The 18172-nt window shown below is 40.9% G+C and overlaps 2 protein-coding genes across 3 annotated transcripts in view; one reads left to right on the forward strand and one right to left on the reverse strand.

Annotated features, from left to right (window-relative positions):
• The first annotated feature begins 2901 nt into the window (after nucleotides 1–2901).
• Nucleotides 2902–5944, forward strand: itln1 (intelectin 1). 2 transcript variants are annotated; one of them, XR_003442082.2, is made up of 9 exons: nucleotides 2902–3152; nucleotides 3243–3305; nucleotides 3404–3535; nucleotides 3612–3727; nucleotides 3925–4083; nucleotides 4640–4760; nucleotides 4899–5002; nucleotides 5327–5491; nucleotides 5710–5944. XR_003442082.2 is itself a non-coding variant. In XM_027156807.2 (8 exons), exons 1-8 carry the CDS (start codon nucleotides 3089–3091, stop codon nucleotides 5860–5862), a joined length of 912 nt encoding a protein of 303 aa, XP_027012608.1. In that variant the 5' UTR covers nucleotides 2902–3088; the 3' UTR covers nucleotides 5863–5944. The 2 variants fall into 2 exon arrangements, 1 of the variants encoding a protein (XP_027012608.1); XM_027156807.2 differs by lacking the exon at nucleotides 5327–5491.
• Nucleotides 5945–8091: 2147 nt separating this feature from the next.
• pcdh7a (protocadherin 7a) overlaps nucleotides 8092–18172 on the reverse strand; it is a 53465-nt gene continuing 43384 nt past the window's right edge. The window contains exons 3-4 of the mRNA XM_027156831.2: nucleotides 13156–13336; nucleotides 8092–12941 (exon numbers count right to left, since the gene is read on the reverse strand). Of these exons, the coding sequence (XP_027012632.2) occupies nucleotides 12403–12941; nucleotides 13156–13336 (720 nt within the window). The 3' untranslated portion in view covers nucleotides 8092–12402. The remainder of the gene's footprint in view (nucleotides 12942–13155; nucleotides 13337–18172) is intronic.

Raw genomic sequence — 18172 nt, forward strand, 5'->3', positions numbered from 1 at the left:
CACAAACAACTTATAAGATCTGCACCGTGTGAGGTGACAGAATGTTATGTTTTCATCTTTACTTCATTATTCAGCTAGCTGCACTAACATGCTACTGTCCCGACCGAGACTGTATTGAGGGAGATAGGACTCGTTGTGGGGGTATTTGTTTTTATATCAGCAATGCTTGGTGCCAAAATGCTGGTGTTGTTCGCAAACACTGTTCTCCGCTGGTAGAGTTCATTATTATCAAGTGCCGACCCTTCTACCTGCCTATAGAATTTTCAGTGATATTACATGTTGCTATTAACATCTCCCCAGAGCTAACAACAGCTTCTGAACTGAGGCACTCAGTAAACTTTACCAGGATATCAGAAAGCAACAGACAGCACAACCAAACGGATTTCTCATCACTGCTGGGGATTTAATCATGCATATTTAAAGTCTTTTCTACCAAAACGTCATCAACACATAGAATTTCCCACAAAGGGATATAATACATTGGACTTTACATATACAAACAGCAAAGGAGCATACAAAGCCTCCCAACTCCCACACTTCAGACTCTCTGACCACATCAAGTCAAGTAGCTTTTATTGTCATTACAACCATATATAGCTGTTACAGTACACAGTGACAGGAGACAACGTTTCTCCAGGATCAGGGTGCTACATAAAACAAAGACAGGGCTACGGACTTAGTAAGTTAGTCCTAGATACATAAAGTGCATCTGTGCAACCAGGTGTACACAGTGTAGGACAAGACAAACAAGACAGAAAGACAAAGACAGTGCAGGACAAAAGACAGTGCAAACATCACAAAAAGACAGTACACAAAAATCACCATCATGCTCAGACCTGCGTATAGACCAAAGGTGAGAGTCACCAGACCAACCAAGAAGGATTTACGTGTGTGGCCAGAGGGGGCACCATTAAAGACTGCTTTGACACAATAGACTGGGGCATCTTCAAGAAAGCAGCAACCACACAGAAATAGAGGAATAATCTGAGGCTGTTACTGCTTACATCTCAAAATGCACTGATGAAACCAGAAACCATGGCTGACAGGAGAAATGCGCAGGCTTCTGAGGGCTAAGGACACAGCCTTTAGAGCCGGTGATACTGCAGGCCTAGCAACAGCAAGAGACAACTTGTCCTGGGGAATTAGGGAAGCAAAACAACAACACAGCAATAAAATATCTGGACATTTTAGCAACATCAGAGACACACAGAGCCTCTGGCAAGCCATCCAAACTCTAACAAACTATAAAGCTTTACCACAGACCTGTGACAGTGACATATCTCTACTTAACAGCCTCAACAAATTCGTCAGCCAATTTGATACCCTAAACAGCACACAGGCACAGAAGATTACACCTCTCCTACAAGAGCAGGCTGTATGTCTGACCCCACTCAGCCTGAAGATCATCCCACGCAAGGCAGCCAAACCAGACAACATACTTGATTGGGTTCTAAAGGACTGTGCTAAAGAACTCAAGTATGTCCCCCCACTGGAACAGATGTGAAGCGATGTCCACCAAAAAAAATCACAAAAGAAAAATAAAACAAAAGTCCAGGGATCAAAAAAAGTTTCTGAAAGGGCATAAAAAATAATCCAAAAAATGATCTGGTGGGAAAGAATTAGACAAGAGCAGGGCAGACACATGAACACGAAACGTAAACAAAACACACATGGCACCAGTAAAAAGTCTGGGCTAGATCCTGACACTCCTGAATGATAAACACCACATTGCTTGCCAAGAGACTTCCTCTGCAAAATTAGGAAGTCAAGAGTCCCAACTTCCATTATGTGCTCTTTCTACCGTGGCACCACTGAGAGCATCCTCAACAGCTGCATCACCGTGTGGTACATGAGCTACACTGCCTCCTGTTGAAACACTCTGCAATGCATAGTGAATGCAGCCAGCAAGATCATCTGTGTCTCTCTGCTCTCCCTCACACCCCTCAAACCCCTACTTCAGTCTGCTGCCTTCAGGGAGAAGGTACCGGAGCCTCCAGGCTCTCTCCACATGACCATAACATCTTCATCCATCATGCTGTCAGGATGTTGAACTTTGTACATTACCTCCCCACTCTCCCACCTACTCCTGAAATTGACATTAATCGAATTGATACAGTTGATACAGTTAACATCACAGTTAAAACTACAGTTTTTCACATATATTTTCATATTTTATATAGTTTTTATATAGTTTTTACTTTTTATTTATCTATCTCATTTTGAATTTGGTTTTAATTTTTCACCCCAAATTGCATTCCTTTTATTCCACTTAAATACCAGATAGATGCAAAAAGCATTTCACTGCATGTCATAACCTTTGTATATGTGTATGTGACAAATAAAATTTGATTTGATTTGAGTTAATACCACAGTTGACAAAAGAGTTAATGCCAAAGTTAACACCACAGTTAACAACAGATGCAACAAACCTTAACATTTCCATTAACATTTACAGCATGTGACACTCTCTTATCCAGAGCGACATACATAAGCGCTTAAATCTCTAACATTGAACACATTAATGCTAGTTCACTACTGTAGGTTATATACTTAAGATACCATGAGTTTAAAACATTGGTCAAAGTTACAATGAAAAATAGAAACAGAATTGAAAGTTGCTGATTGGCAAATATAACAAATCAGCAGTGTGAACTATTAGCCACAACACCATCACCCTGCAAACTGCAATAAAAAACTCAACATTGTTCTGAGAAGCCTCAAAAGAAAGAAAAGAAAACAGAACAGAAATCAGCAGAGGGAACTTTAAACTGCAACCTCATCACCCACAAAACACACACACACACACACACACACACACACACACACACACACACACACACACACACACACACACACACACACACACACACACACACACACACACAGAGTATAAAACCCTGCTCATGTAAACAGTGTTAATGGAGGACATTTACAGTCACACTTCTCTGTAGAACGAGTAACACTCTTCTAACACTCCTGAGCTCACGTCATTACTAACATCTTAAAGGCATCAGAAAACTCACAGACATTCTGCATCATCGAATTTCACGTGAACGGATAAAAAGTGTAGTGTTTCGTTCTTACAGAGATGGCAAACTGGATGATTGTGCTGGTTGTGTCAGTGTCTGGAAGCCTCTCTCTTTCTGAACGAGGTAGGACTCATTTCATCTTCTTCATGAGAACTTTATAAATAATTAAGGAAAAAACGAACGTCTAATAAAACAGCATGTTACCGTCTGCAGACCTGGAATATTTCAGTCCACAGAGCTGCAAAGAGCTGATGCACAGATATAAGACGAATGAAGGTGTGTGTGAAAATGATTTCTTATAAAACTGCAGAAAAATCCAACTTCAGAACATAACTCAGAACATGGGGTTAATTATTTTGTTCCTGTTCCTGCAGATGGACTTTATTACCTGAGCACGGCGAGCGGTGTCGTGTATCAGACCTACTGTGATATGACCACAGCAGGAGGAGGATGGACTTTGGTGGCCAGTGTTCACGAGAACAACATGTACGGGAAATGCAGCACCGGTCAGTGCTCCCTTCATTTTAATACAATTCAGCTAACATTTATCTAACGCTCCTCTGACCTTTCTCTAATCTAAAGGAGATCGCTGGTGCAGTCAGCAGGGTAACAGTCCTAACGTACCTGAAGGAGACGGCTCGTGGAGTAACACTGTCACATTCGGCACTGCAGAAGCTGCAACCAGTGATGACTTTAAGGTCCAAATCCAAATAAATGAACACACAAACCTGAACACATGAGAGACTGTAAAAAATATCATTAAAGTATTGTAACATTTACACTCATTACAACATCGAGCTCCAAAAATACACTCACAGTGTTCAGTACGAACCTTATTCCCACATGAGGAGATGATTCTTCCTCCTCTTTTTCACCCTCTTACTTAATCCTACAGAATCCTGGGTATTATGACATCACAGCGGAGGATGTAGCAGTGTGGCATGTTCCTAATAACGAGCAAGTGAACCGCTGGAAACTAACATCGTTCCTGCGCTACCACACGGAGACCAAATTCCTCAACAGTTACAAAGGAAACCTCTACAATCTCTTCAAGGTGATACAACACACTTATCCTTAACTGGGAGAAAGGAATGCTGACAAATATATAGCTACAGACTGATGCTAACTACTTATACATACCTACCATCAAGTATTTAGCTGCTCTAATGGTCTTGTATTGTTCCCCCAATGTTCCTCTTATGCTTCCGCAACGTTCCTCTAACATTTCTCTAATGCTACTTTAATGTTTCTCTAATGCTGCCCTATCGCTTTTCTAATGTTCTTCTAACATTTCTCTAACACTCCCCTAATGTTCCTTCACCATTCGTCTAAAGATTTCTCTACAGAACCTTCTGTGTTCCTCTATCGCTCCCCTAACTTTTCTGTAACGTTTCTCTAACACTCCCCTAACATTCTTCCAACATTCCTTTAACTTTCCTCTAATGCTTTCTCTACAGTACCTCTTTCATTCCTCTAACATTTCTCCAACACTCCCCTAAAATTCCTATAACTTTCCCCTAACGGTCCTCTAACGTTCCTCTAACATTCCTGTTGAACAGTGTACAGTTACTATCTTATCTTACATTAATTCAGTCTTCTCCTGATTTCAGCAATTCCCAGTGAAGTACAATGCAGGAAGTTGTCCTGATAACCACGGCCCCTCTATTCCCACAGTGTATGATGTTGGAGATGCCACATCCAACCACAACCTGTTTGGACCCAACGTCAGAGGTGGAGTATAGAAGATAATTGACATGACAGTTGGGCTGTGCTCACAAGTGTTAGATGGTTGTTACCATAGTAACCTTGTATTCTGACAGGTCTGAGTATTTTAATCATTTATAAATATATATCTTAATGTCTCCTCAGCGAGAAGCAAGCCTGGATTCATCACATTCAGACCAATAAATGCAGAAAGGGCGGCGATGGCGATCTGCTCAGGAGTCAAACCAACAGACTGCAACACAGAACACGTGAGAATGAACCTTGTTCAGTTCAAACTGTAATTAAGTCACCAGGAACCTAGGCTTCATTAGGGTCTAATTAATACTGCTAATATTATTAACGTCCATGGAACTTCCAAGATTAAGTCTGTTTCTTCAGAAACATCTTTTCCAGATCCTTAGTCACTTCAAATTTAAAGACCACCATCAAAACAACACACCACCCAGGGGACTCGTTTACACACAAAAATTTATCCATTTGGAATCATGTAACTGAATCATATGTCATTTTTCAAATGTAAATGAATAAAATGAGGACTCATTTACACACAGAAGTTCTTCTCTGTCTGCCAGGGCTGTTACTTCCTGTAAACAGATAGTTAAGTCCCTGGACCGCCAGGGGTCGCCATCATTATAAAAAAAATACTCACTTGACCATCATGTCCTATACTTGGTAAAAAGGTGAGGTATTAAGCAGCACAATGGGGAAAACAACTGAAATATCCAAACAAAATTTAGGTGAGTAAGATAAAAGTGACACACGTTAAGTTGCTAGTTCTTGCTATTAGTTATAACTAGTTTGTGGTGAAACTTTAGAGTTAACAAGCTGTGAATGTTCTGGGGCCAATGTATCCAGACTGATGTGTGTGTGTGTGTGTTTGTGTGTGTGTGTGTGTGTGTGTGTGTGTGTGTGTGTGTGTGTGTGTGTGTGTGTGTGTGTGTGTGTGTGTGTGTAGTCCTGTATAGGAGGAGGTGGATATTTTCCTGAAGCGTCTCCAAGGCAGTGTGGTGATTTCACCGCATTTGACTGGGATGGTTACGGTAGTAACACCGGCTGGAGCGCCAGTAAACAATTGATCGAGGCAGCGGTGCTCATCTTCTACCGCTGAGACACTGAACATACCTATCAGAAATCTGTTAAACAAATGACACAGTTTAACCAAATAAATGATTTTCAACTCTGACTGAAAACTGTGTCTTTTTTAACTGTATCTGCAACATGATGTATTATGACAGTTGCATTCGCCATTGTAAGATGGTACATTGTTAGATTTAGGACCAGCTGCACTTGGTTTGACTGCACCAAGTTGTGGAGGTCAGTACCCGAACCCCCCAGTACTTTTGGTTCTGTGTGGCCCCACTAAAATCTAAGCAGCCAAAAGCTACAACTGAGCCTTGGTTTAATGATAGATCTCGGGCACTCAGATGAGAGTCTCGAATTGCTGAACATGGGTGGAAGCAGGACAAACTGCAAGTATTGCTTCAAATGCTAAAAGATTGTTGCCGTAATTATCAGAACACCATTAAAGAGGTGTCAACTGTCATAACCCATGTGTGCTCTTTAATGCAATCGACACTGTCTTAAGAACCAACAGTCTGCTTGCTTGGAAGACTCTTCTGGGTTGTGTAATAACTTTCTTCAGTTTTATGTGTACAGTGTGGCCACTATCAGGGCTCTTATCCCTCCTACTGTTACTGACCCCTCTGTCTCTGTTCCGTGCTGTGTTGATTGTGGTGCATCATATTAACCCCTCAGGTTCCCCCCGTGATGCTGTCCCCCCTCAATTGTTTAAAGAGTTTTCCCCTTCTATAAGGTAATTGGTCCTCAGTATCATTAATAACAGCTTATCTTCTGGTGTGGTTCCTATTGATTTTAAACATGCAGTAGTAGAACCATATATTACGAAACCTGGTCTAGACCACTCTTTACTAGCTAACTTCAGACCTATCTCCAGACTGCCCTTTCCTGGAGGTTTTCCAGTCTGGCTTCAAAACACTGCATAGCAGTCAGCCTTGTTAAGGATTTTTAATGACATCCTCATTGCTTCTGATGCTGATGATTTTGTCATCCTTGTCCAGCTGCCTTTAATACAGTTGACCACCACATTTTAATATCTCGTCTAGGACAGCTTGTGGGTGTCCGTGGCCCTGTTTTAGAGTGGTTCAGGTCCTACTTAACAAATAGGACTTTTTCTGTGGGTCTAGGTGGTCTAGAATCCTACTCCTCTTGTTTTACAGGGTTCCACAGGGCTCAGTTCTAGGGCCATTACTCTTTTTGCTTTATCTGCTTCCACTGGGATCCAGCCGTAGACACCATGGGCTTCCTTTCACTGTTATGCAGATGATACCCAAATCTTCATACCTCCTTGAAAGACATGAAACTCTGTTGCACAACTCCTTTAATGTCTTGATGACATTAAAGCTTGAATGGCAGTGAATTTTCTCCATTTTAATGTTAACAAGACAGAGGTGATGTTGTTTGGCCTAAATGGCTCCCCTGTTGACCTGGGTCCTTTGGCATCCAGGTATATGTTATACCTGTGGTATCTAATTTGGGCTTTAAAATGGATGTTGATCTTAAATTGGTTAGCCAAATTAATGCAGTGATGAAGTCCAGCTTTTTCACCTAAGGAGCCTGGCAAAAATAAAAACTCTTGTGAGTTTGAGACAGTAATCCATGCCTTTATTACATCTCAACTGTGTTACTGTAATGCACTTTATATTGGTCTTAGCCAGTCTTCGCTGTCTCGCATTTAATTAGTCCAAAATGCTGCTGCACGTCTTTTGACTGGTTCAGGTAAGTAGGACCATATACAGTAACACCAATTTTGGCTTCACTTCATTGGCAGCAGGGTTCAGTATTGCAGGGTTGTACCCTGTATTACGGGGTTCAGTTTAATGTTTAACTATTATTTCTTTTTAAATCTTTAAATTGTCAGTTTTAAAAGTGCTTTATAAATAAAGTATTATTATTATTATTATTATTATTATTATTATTATTATTATTATTATTATTATTATTATGACAGCTTCATTATTCCAGCAAAGAGCCACAGAGCTGTTGAATTCTGCAATCTGATTGGTCAGATGCTGTGGATAAATGTTCTATATTCATATTGATATTAAAGCGGGTTTCTACATAGAACCTGGCTGCTGAACTGACTGACTCCAGAAGCTGACTGAAGAACTGCTTGTGGTTCTACATTAGAATCACAATCCAGATCTTCTTTTCTTAGTCTACAGTAAAACTTTCTCCTTAATGTGTTGTTTTTTTCTGGACATGTTTATCGGAACCTGAGAACATCCACACCAATAAAAGTCAATGAAAATTCCATAAGAAGTTTGAAAGAGATTTTAATGTCAAAAAGTCAAACTGTAACATACCAAACGGCTCCAGAGCCCTCATTCAGTGTTTCTCATCACAAACACAAAGCGAACCGATTCACTGACTCCTCGATTCATTGATTCATCAACTCATCGATTCATCACATCAAAGCAAAGTAAGAAATACATGTTCCTCATTTAGTGCAGAATAAACGCCGTTAGCATGCCGTTCAGGTTAAAGTTCATGGCCGTCTCTCCATGTGTGACGGTACGTGAGAAGAGTGCTGGTTAAAAAAAGCTTGGAGATGATTAATGAATCAGTTAAAGAGAAACGTGCATTATAAAAAGGAGAAGATACAGAGGAGTTCATGTACACCCTGAACTGTACAGGAATAATTACACACTGCTCTAGAACAGCAGGTTTTAACCTAGATAGAACACACAGTCATATTTTAGTTTAGATTTTTTTAACGAAAGTATCAACCATTTTTTGGCTTTGGATCTCCAGAGTCCAGTCTGAAGCTCAAAATAAAAGAAACGATGACAGAACTGAGGTGAAAGGAACAATTCTCTAAAAAAAATTAAGCTCTCCGTTCCTCTAAACGTATTCCATCAGCCGAATATTCGGTTCCACTATAGCTATGAGGCTAATGCTAATGATGCTAACGATATCGCTTTTTAAGCAGCATGTTTAAATCCCACACTCGTCTCAGGAGTCTTCAGCTGGTTCTGTAACACTAACAAACAGGCAAATTCATCAACACAAGCTTCGCCCTCAGATTTTAGGCTGCGCCCATACCTGAGTGTGACACTGGTGTGGAGTGACACCAGACTGTGTGCTGAGAAAGAAAGCTCATTTCTCTCTTTGACTTTATCCTTCTGTCTGTGTTTGAGATAGCTACATGAAACCATGTCACTAAAATGGTGGCCATAAACTCCTGCAACTTGTTAGCATTAACCTAGCAGGTACTGACTGAACTGTTCCTTTAACCTCTCAAATTAGACCCAAAATTCACACTCAGAAGAACAGGTTCCATCAGGGTCCTTTGCAAGGTTCTACTTCTAGGAACAAAGCAAAGAATCCTGTAAGGTGCTGGATGAACTTGTTCTTCATATGGCAATGAATAAAAATTTTGCAAATGGATAAATAAAAGAGAAGACAAAAGAGAGCAAGAATAATAATAAGAAAAATGGAAAAAAAGTCTGAAATAAGCAGCATGTTAGTGATAAATCAACTGACCTACCATAAGCCCCGCCCACTCATACATCAACTGATTGACACCAAGACACATGTACATCAACTTGACTGATTCTGAGCCACGCCCATGCAGCCTGTAACACATGTCTTTGTACTGTACTTGAAGATGAAACTCCACACACTCAGGTCTGAGGCAGGGATCAAACCCCCAAGGGGTACAGTTTGGGAGAATTTCTGCAGAACCTCGTGGAACCACCAAGGGCTCCAAGTAGAACTACTTTATGAAATCTAAAATTCCTGTTATGTGGAACTATGAATCTGACGGTTCTGATTTCAGAGACTGTTATTGGGAAACAGGGCAGGGCTTGTGATTGTTAATGGGGCAAGGCTTGTGATTGGTCAGTTAAAAACATGATGAAAATACGTCATGAAATTAAGCTGTTATTAATAATCAAATAAAAAGAGTGATTTGGAGATCCTGTACCTGGACACACACACACACTTTTTTTTAAAAGAGATTAAATCCCTTTTGGATCTATTTTTTATATTAAAATTAGCGTTAGCTTACAAGCATGCAGTGTCATCTTTACAGAAATTTGGTTTACCTACATTAAAAAAAATAAAAACCAACAAACAAATAAAAACAGATTAATTTTGTTATCGTAATGTTTTAATATTTAATGCCCTGAAACTCTGTATGCACTTAAATGGAGGATTAGTTTATAGTCCAATAATGTGTGAAGATTAAGCAGGCAAAATGCTACAGCTAATTCCTCTTACAATGGCTAATATGTACTGTGTGTGTGTGTGTGTGTGTGTGTGTGTGTGTGTGTGTGTGTGTGTTGTAGTTGTTGTTGAAGAAAACGTGGCTAATGAAGAAATTACAGTTCCTTTTTCACTCCGTTTTGTTTCTCTGTTTTGTTGTTTTTGTGGGGTTTTTTTCCAGTCTTTTACGAACATCGTCCAGTGAAATCTCCGTTTTATGTTCGGCATCCATGAAATAAAGAAACGGAAGAAAAATACTGTATTTTGATCCTCGTTTGTCTACTGATTTTATAAAATATGATTTGCAGAGCATTTGAATACTTACATTTGATTGGTTAAGTGCTAAATGATTGTTTTAACTTTTTTTTTATTTCACTTCACGTCTCTGATTGGCTGCGGCGGTCACATGTCCTGAATTCTCTCAGCAACAGGTGCCCTTGGGTCAGCAGGGGTGGAGCTTAATATAAACTTGTTCTGCCATTTGTAAACTTCATGGAAACCTCAGGATCAACCTCATGCTCAATTATTTACTTTTCACACTACACTAGTTTTTGAAAGCTAACTAACTTCCACTGATTAGCTAACATTAGCGCTGTGCTGCATGAAGGAAGCTGGTGAGCTTAGCGATTGCTCTGTAGAACTGAAAGTCTTATGCTAACACTCTATTGAGCCACAAAAATGAAAGTCACCTCATGAAGTCTGTGATTGGTTGTCTGTCTACCACATTTAACCTAAGCTCCACCCACAGTGATCCATAGACACCTGTCAGTCAAAATCAGGATGTGTGTAGTGGTCCTTCTGACATAAGAAATGCTGTTCACTGGCTGAAATCACACACATGTTTAAGTGTTTTATTCTTTGTTAAAACTAGGAATCTTAAACTAGCTTCATGATGTAATCAGATTATATTAGCTAAATATGAACAGCTAGCTGGATGACAGCTCACTGAAATGAGGTGAGAAATACAGATCCCTAATTAGCATTGCAGATGTCAGCTAGCTACCTACAGTCACTCAGAAAACTAAAGTTAGCTTAGCGCTGTAATTCTTAGTTCTTGATAACGTCAGAGGAGACCACCAGGTCCACCAGAGTCAGGTCTGTTGAAGCTCTCTCTCTCTCCCTCTCTCGCTCTCTTTCTTCACAGCTCCCCCAGGAGACCCAACATGCAGCTTGTTACTTTTAACGCCTTTTAAAGAGCCCTACAAGTAATTCAGTTTATAAACTCGTTTCACATCCTCTAGTTTTCAGATTTTTTTTCCATCTGGAGATCAAGCATGCAATGTTCAACAGTTTTTCTTCAACAGTTCGCAGCTCGTCTGTGAGACGATTCGGTTCGGATCCTCAGCTCAGCTTTCATTTTTCATCCACAGAAATAATGGAATGAGAAACATTCAATTCCAGAGCAAAAGTCCAGAAGTTCCTGAAACTCATCCTGAGCAGGAGATGAATCTCACTCCAGGTTTGAGTTTGTGGCTCAGGTACAAACTCATTGTGCAGAAAAGACCTGGTAGCTCAGGGTAGAATTCACAGTTCAAGTAGCTCAAATGTGTACCTCAAGTTTATACTGGTAGCCCAGTTGATAACTGCTAGGCCAGGTGAGAATTGGTAGGCCAGGTAATACCTGTTCAAGTGAGGACTGTTAGCCCTGGAAATAACTGGTCAGGTGAGGACGGAAGCCAGGCGAGATCTGGTCAGGTGAGGACAGGAAGCCCAGGTGAGATCTGATAGCTCAGCTGAGTTCATGGTGTAAACTCACTGTGCAGGTCTACTGGTATGTCATGTAAGAATTTGTAGCTCAGGTGGATTAGTAACTTAGGTGAAAATTGGTAGATTAGATGTGTTTTAATAACTCAGGCAATATCTGGAAGCTGTGTTTTGGCAGTTGTGTTTTGGAAGTCAGGTGAGAGGTTTCAGGTGTCGTGTGTGAGGATCTCAATACTTTGTATCTCAGGGGGAAAGGGAGAGTTTGTAGTTTCAGGTGTTTCACATTTCAGATCTTGGAGGTGAATTCCAAATTCAGGTGTGAAGCCAAATCCTAGTAGCTCAGGTCTGAATTTGTTGCTTAGCTCAGATTTTGTAACTAAGACACCAAATTTTCTTTTAAAGTTCAGATTCTTAGCTCAGTGCTAGCCTCATATCTCAGGTCCAGGTCTGTAGCTCAGATGCTTTCTTGGAACTTCCTGTATGATCTCAGGGTTTAAATAAGCCCTCAATGCAAATACAAAGGTTAGCTGAGTTTTTATCTCAGGTGCGAATTCGTGTCTCAATTGGAAGTCTGTGTTCGTGTCTCAGGTGTGAGTTTGTTTTCATATCTCAGGTGTGAGTTCGTGTCTCAGGTTTGAATTTGTGTCTTAGGTGCTCCTTACAGGTAGACCTCCCTGCGTGATAGTGTCAGGCATGATGTTGTTTTGAAGTCTCCGCCCCCTGCCCGGGTCAGTGGAATAACCTCATGTGGGCGGGGCACCTCTGAGTCTTCGCCATGGCATTGACCTCCAAACCTAGCGCTGCTAAAGGTGTCATAGGATGCTGATGTCATCTTGCGGTTCAACAAATTTCGATTGTGATCTCCTATGTTCCTGTTGCGGTCTCCGTGGCGACGGCTGGCAAGTGGATCTCCATTAGCCAGAGGACTGCGTGTGTCGTTGGCTCCTCCCCCTCCGCTGCCTTGGTCTGAGCCGTCATCCTCCTCTCCTTCTTCTTCCTCTTGATCACTGTTGTCGTGATTGTTGTTGTCGTCGCCTGCTGATGTGAAGCTGGACATGCGTTGCCGTGGTGCTCCATTGCCTTGGTGTCTCCGTGGTGATGGCGGCACCGGCATCCAGCAGGTGTCAGAGTGGCCATACTCACCACAGTCACGAGTACATTTTCCTGTCAAAGCCACATCAGGGAGCTGCCTCGAGTCTGAGAGAGAGACAGAGAGAGAGAGAGAGAGAGAGAGAGAGAGAGAGAGAGAGAGAGAGAGAGAGAGAGAATGTGTCTGAATAATATGTCTGATTTAGTGAAACTGCCCTGCAGCTTTGCCCTCTAGTGGTCACATAGGAGAATCACAGTTCTAAACTGAAGTTTAAAACACAACTCTGTGTTTGTGTGTTTGTGTGTGTTTGTGTGTAATTACCGTTCTCCACGTGTTCCTCCTCCCCCACGCTCCCTTCAGGTGTTGTTCTCTCGTATCCATCTTCCGGAAGAGACAGAACGCCTATCTTACTGCTCTTACTGCTCGGTGTCTCTGACTCGTCCACCCCACTGTCATAGCAACCAGCATCTGTCGCCACGGAGAACGTCACCCTGCGTAATGGCTGAGGACAAACACACACACACACACACACACACACACACACACACACACACACACACACACACACACACACACACACACACAGAGAGATGTCAAGTTAGATTTAACACATGTTGGAAGTTATTTGACATGTAAAAAATCACACATTTCAGTATTATGCAGTAAAGATCTTCAATTACAGATGCTCAGAAACATAAAACACATGCACACACTCCTCACACACACTCACACACATGCACACACTCCTCACACACACTCACACACATGCACACACTCCTCACACACACTCACACACATGCACACACTCCTCACACACACTCACACACATGCACACACTCCTCACACACACTCACACACATGCACACACTCCTCACACACACTCACACACATGCACACACTCCTCACACACACTCACACACATGCACACACTCCTCACACACACTCACACACATGCACACACTCCTCACACACACTCACACACATGCACACACTCCTCACACACACGCACACACTCCTCACACACACTCACACACATGCACACACTCCTCACACACACTCACACACATGCACACACTCCTCACACACATGCACACTCCTCACACACACTCACACACATGCACACACTCCTCACACACACTCACACACATGCACACACACACTCACACACATGCACACACTCCTCACACACACTCACACACATGCACACACTCCTCACACACACTCACACACACGCACACACTCCTCACACACATGCACACACTCCTCACACACACTCACACACATGCACACACTCACACACACTCACACACACACACACACTCCTCACACACACACACACACACACATGCACACACTCCTCACACACACTCACACACATGCACACACTCCTCACACACACTCACACACATGCACACACTCCTCACACACACTCACACACATGCACACACTCCTCACACACATGCACACACTCCTCACTCACACTCACACACATGCACACTCTTTCTCACACACACTCACACACACACACACTCCTCGCACACACTCACACACATGCACACTCTTTCTCACACACACTCACACACACGCACACACTCCTCACACACACTCACACACACGCACACACTCCTCACTCACACTCACACACATGCACACACTCCTTCTCACAAACACTCACACACATGCAGACACCCCATCTCACACACTCACACACATGCACACACCCGATCTCACACACACACTCACACACATGCACACACTTGTTCTCACACACACTCAAAACATACACTGAAAAGAAATATGAAAACACTCTGTTCATTTTCTTTAGAAACATATTGTAAACGGTGTGTGTGTGTGTGTGTGTGTGTGTGTGTGTGTGTGTGTGTGTGTGTGTGTGTGTGTGTGTGTGTGTGTGTGTGTATGTATGTGTGTGTGTGTGTGTGTGTGTGTATGTATGTATGTGTGTGTGTGTGTATGTATGTATGTGTGTGTGTGTGTGTGTGTGTGTGTGTGTGTGTGTGTGTGTGTGTGTGTGTGTGTGTGTGTGTGTGTGTGTGTGATAGAGAGATCAGACACATGCAGCAGTGTGTGCTTGCATTTGAAGTTCTCTTTGAAATGTAGGCTTTAATTATTTTATTTTGATTACACCTGATTCAAGGCATCAGCTCATTAACACTCACTTAATGAGGATAAAAGAGGTGTGTGTCAGAGTGAGTGTGTGTGGGTGTGGGTGGGTGACTGTGCTTGTCCAATTACAGTTAGTCTATTTTTATTAATGATCAACAAAATTTCTAATGAACAAATTCAGATTATATTAATTTCCATAACAGTCTTATTCCACTTCTATTACAACTCTATTATAGACTTATTACAGAAACCAGATATTAATACACTCAAAACATAAAGAGAGAGAGAGAGAGAGAGAGAGAGAGAGAGAGAGAGAGAGAGAGAGAGAGAGAGAGAGAGAGAGAGAGAGAGAGAGAGAGAGAGAGAGAGAGAGAGTGTCAGTGAGAGAGAGAACAGGAACGAGGGGGGAGGAAAACATCCCATAATATAAATACACAGAGGCCTTGAGTAGTGCACTATTAATACTCAGACATGGTGTGTGTGTGTGTGTGTGTGTGTGTGTGTGTGTGTGTGTGTGTGTGTATGTGTGTGTTGGATATCATCACTGTGCTAGTTGATGACCTTGATAATTTATGTATGCGCATATCATTTGAATATTTAAGAAAGCGAGCACTAATTAATCAGCCATCATTCGTTGCTTTGAACTGTCAGGTAGAAGTGTTTTTCTTTCATTAGCTCTCACACGAAGCGGAGCTTGTGTGCTTACCTTTTGTCATTTATACAAAGGTGAGACGCACACCTGCTTTTCCAGACAGTTCCATTTGGTAAACCCCACACCCAACACACACAAACACACACACGCACACACACACACACACACACACACACACACACACACACACACACACACACACACACACACACACACGTTAAATTAAATTAAATTAAAGCGGACAGTTTTTATGTTTGCTGTCAAAATGCATTCATATTCATTTGACTCTTCTTCTGAGGCCTAGAGGCACACACACAGACTAGGGCTGTGCAATAAAACGATAATGATATGTATCGCGATAGACACGTGATCGATAGCGATAAAAAATGTGCTCGATAAAACTTTCGATATTTTTTATCCTTCGTCAGAAGAAAACAGAGGTTGCGAAGCAAGTTTGGTTGCATTAACAAAGGCAATCACTCTCTGGTAACCTAGCAACGTAGGGAGCGACACGCTAACAGCCAATCATGTAACAGTATCAAGTTTGTTTACGCCATATTGTTGTCTCGTGCTGGTCTGCTAGATTCAAATTCAGAGGAAATAAAAGAGGAAAAGTCAGCTACTTTTTCATATTTCTGCAGGTTTTACATTTCAAACAATGTTACTGTACTGTATCAGGTTTGTTTTTTATATTACAGATGTATCTCAGTTAGGGCGTAAACGATTCCTCGAGTAACTCGATTACAAAAATTTATCAAGGCTAACATCTGCCTCGAAGCTTCTTTTAATTCATTTTAAAGCTCACGTCAGGTTCTTGTGCAATTATTGCGTGCGTGCGTGCGTGCGTGCGTGCGTGCGTGCGTGCGTGCGTGTGTGTGTGTGGCAACGCGCTTACGTCAAAGCAGAAGGAGACGCGAGGAGTTAGCGGTCTTTTGATTTGAGAGGGCGGGCGCGTGTTAGTGTGGGCTGCAAATGGAAGGGACCGATAACAATGGCAATGAGCAAAGAGAAGAAACAAACAGGAGAAAACAACAGAAAATGTCCAAGGTTTGGGATCATTTCAAATCGAAAAGTAAAGAAAACGCCGTGGCGTGTGTCCACTGCAAGATCGAGCTGGCATACCACAACAGCACGTCATCCATGCATATATGTTTAAAGCACTCGGTGTGAAACCATGCATGGCCTCTAGGTCCAAGTTCCTGTCCATCTTTTTGCCTCTTAAATACCACAAAGCATTCCAAGAAGACAGTAAAGGCTTATGTTATGCCTGAGCTGTAGATTTAAAATCTTTTAGTTCTGAAGTTAAGTTGGATGACTTAAAGGCAGTATTATTATTATTATTATTATTATTATTATTATTATTAATAATTTTAATGTATGCCTTAGTTTTTGATACTTTAAAAAAGTCATTTGAAATTTATTTTTTTGTTTTTGCATCTCAGAAAAGGGTTCATTTAAAACCCAGAATGTTTGGCACTTAAAAGTAATTAATTCTTCTCAGTCAACTTTGTACAGACAGAGAAACAATGGCTAATATCGAAAAGTCTATTTTTGATAGAAAATATTGTTGTATGCATTTCAAACTATGCATTTAAATAATAAAAGTTCATTTTTCTAAAAAAAAAAGGAAACCAATTAGTTTATATTTAATATATTTAATATTGCTCTTTAATTAAGCAAAAATACATTTTATCTGATTACTCGATTAATCTATGACATTTTTGGTAGAATACTCAATTACTAATATATTTGATAGCTACAGCCCTAATCTCAGTCTACCTCAGTTTTATTTATGTTTACAAAACACTGCACATATTTTAAAACACTTTATTCACCAGAAGGTGAACAGCTAGTGAACTTCCTCACACTAATCTTGCACTAAATTCTCAGGTTTCTCTATGTTTATATTTAACACTTTGCACTATTTTATTACACTTTATTAAGCATTTCTTGCATTTTATTTCATTTTGCACCTTAAATGTTAAGAGATAATTGTTAAGTGTACATTGTGACTTTAGACTTATGTTTACATTTTATTTATTTGAGTTTTAATGGTTGTTGACATTTCTGTCTTAATAACTGAGGGGATTATGATAAGAGGAAGGTTAAGTTTAAAATAAAAATGTTTAAATGTAATCTATTTTTCTCCTGGTCCTTATTTTAAAGGGGTCATAAAAAAATATCAATAATTATCGATATTGATACAGTTTTCCCAGCCCTAACACAGACACACACACACACACACACACACACACACGACTCTGTACATCACACACACATCACTCTGTACATCACACACGTCACTCTGTTCATCACACACTCCTCACTCTGTACAGTATATTACACACATCACACATCACTGTTTGCATAGTCGTGTATTTATTATTAATATATTAATTGTATAATCTACAAGGTTTTAGTCTTTATCTCATTTTAACTACACAACCTCTCATCTAAGAACACAGATGTAAATGGATCAAATGATGTGTAAATGACTCCTTGATTGATTAACTTATCTTAGTAAAAACGACTCCTTGTCTGATTCACCTCTGTTTATACAGT

Source organism: Tachysurus fulvidraco, chromosome 7 (genome assembly GCF_022655615.1).
Source record: "Tachysurus fulvidraco isolate hzauxx_2018 chromosome 7, HZAU_PFXX_2.0, whole genome shotgun sequence".
NCBI lineage: Eukaryota > Metazoa > Chordata > Actinopteri > Siluriformes > Bagridae > Tachysurus > Tachysurus fulvidraco.

Bases quoted from the DNA above. Each gene is read 5' to 3' on its own strand.
- itln1 (XM_027156807.2), top strand. From the start codon at position 3,089: ATGGCAAACTGGATGATTGTGCTGGTTGTGTCAGTGTCTGGAAGCCTC. The intron at 3,153-3,242 runs GTAGGACTCATT...TACCGTCTGCAG, and splicing joins CCTCTCTCTTTCTGAACGAG to ACCTGGAATATTTCAGTCCA. The intron at 3,728-3,924 runs GTCCAAATCCAA...TTAATCCTACAG, and splicing joins CAACCAGTGATGACTTTAAG to AATCCTGGGTATTATGACAT.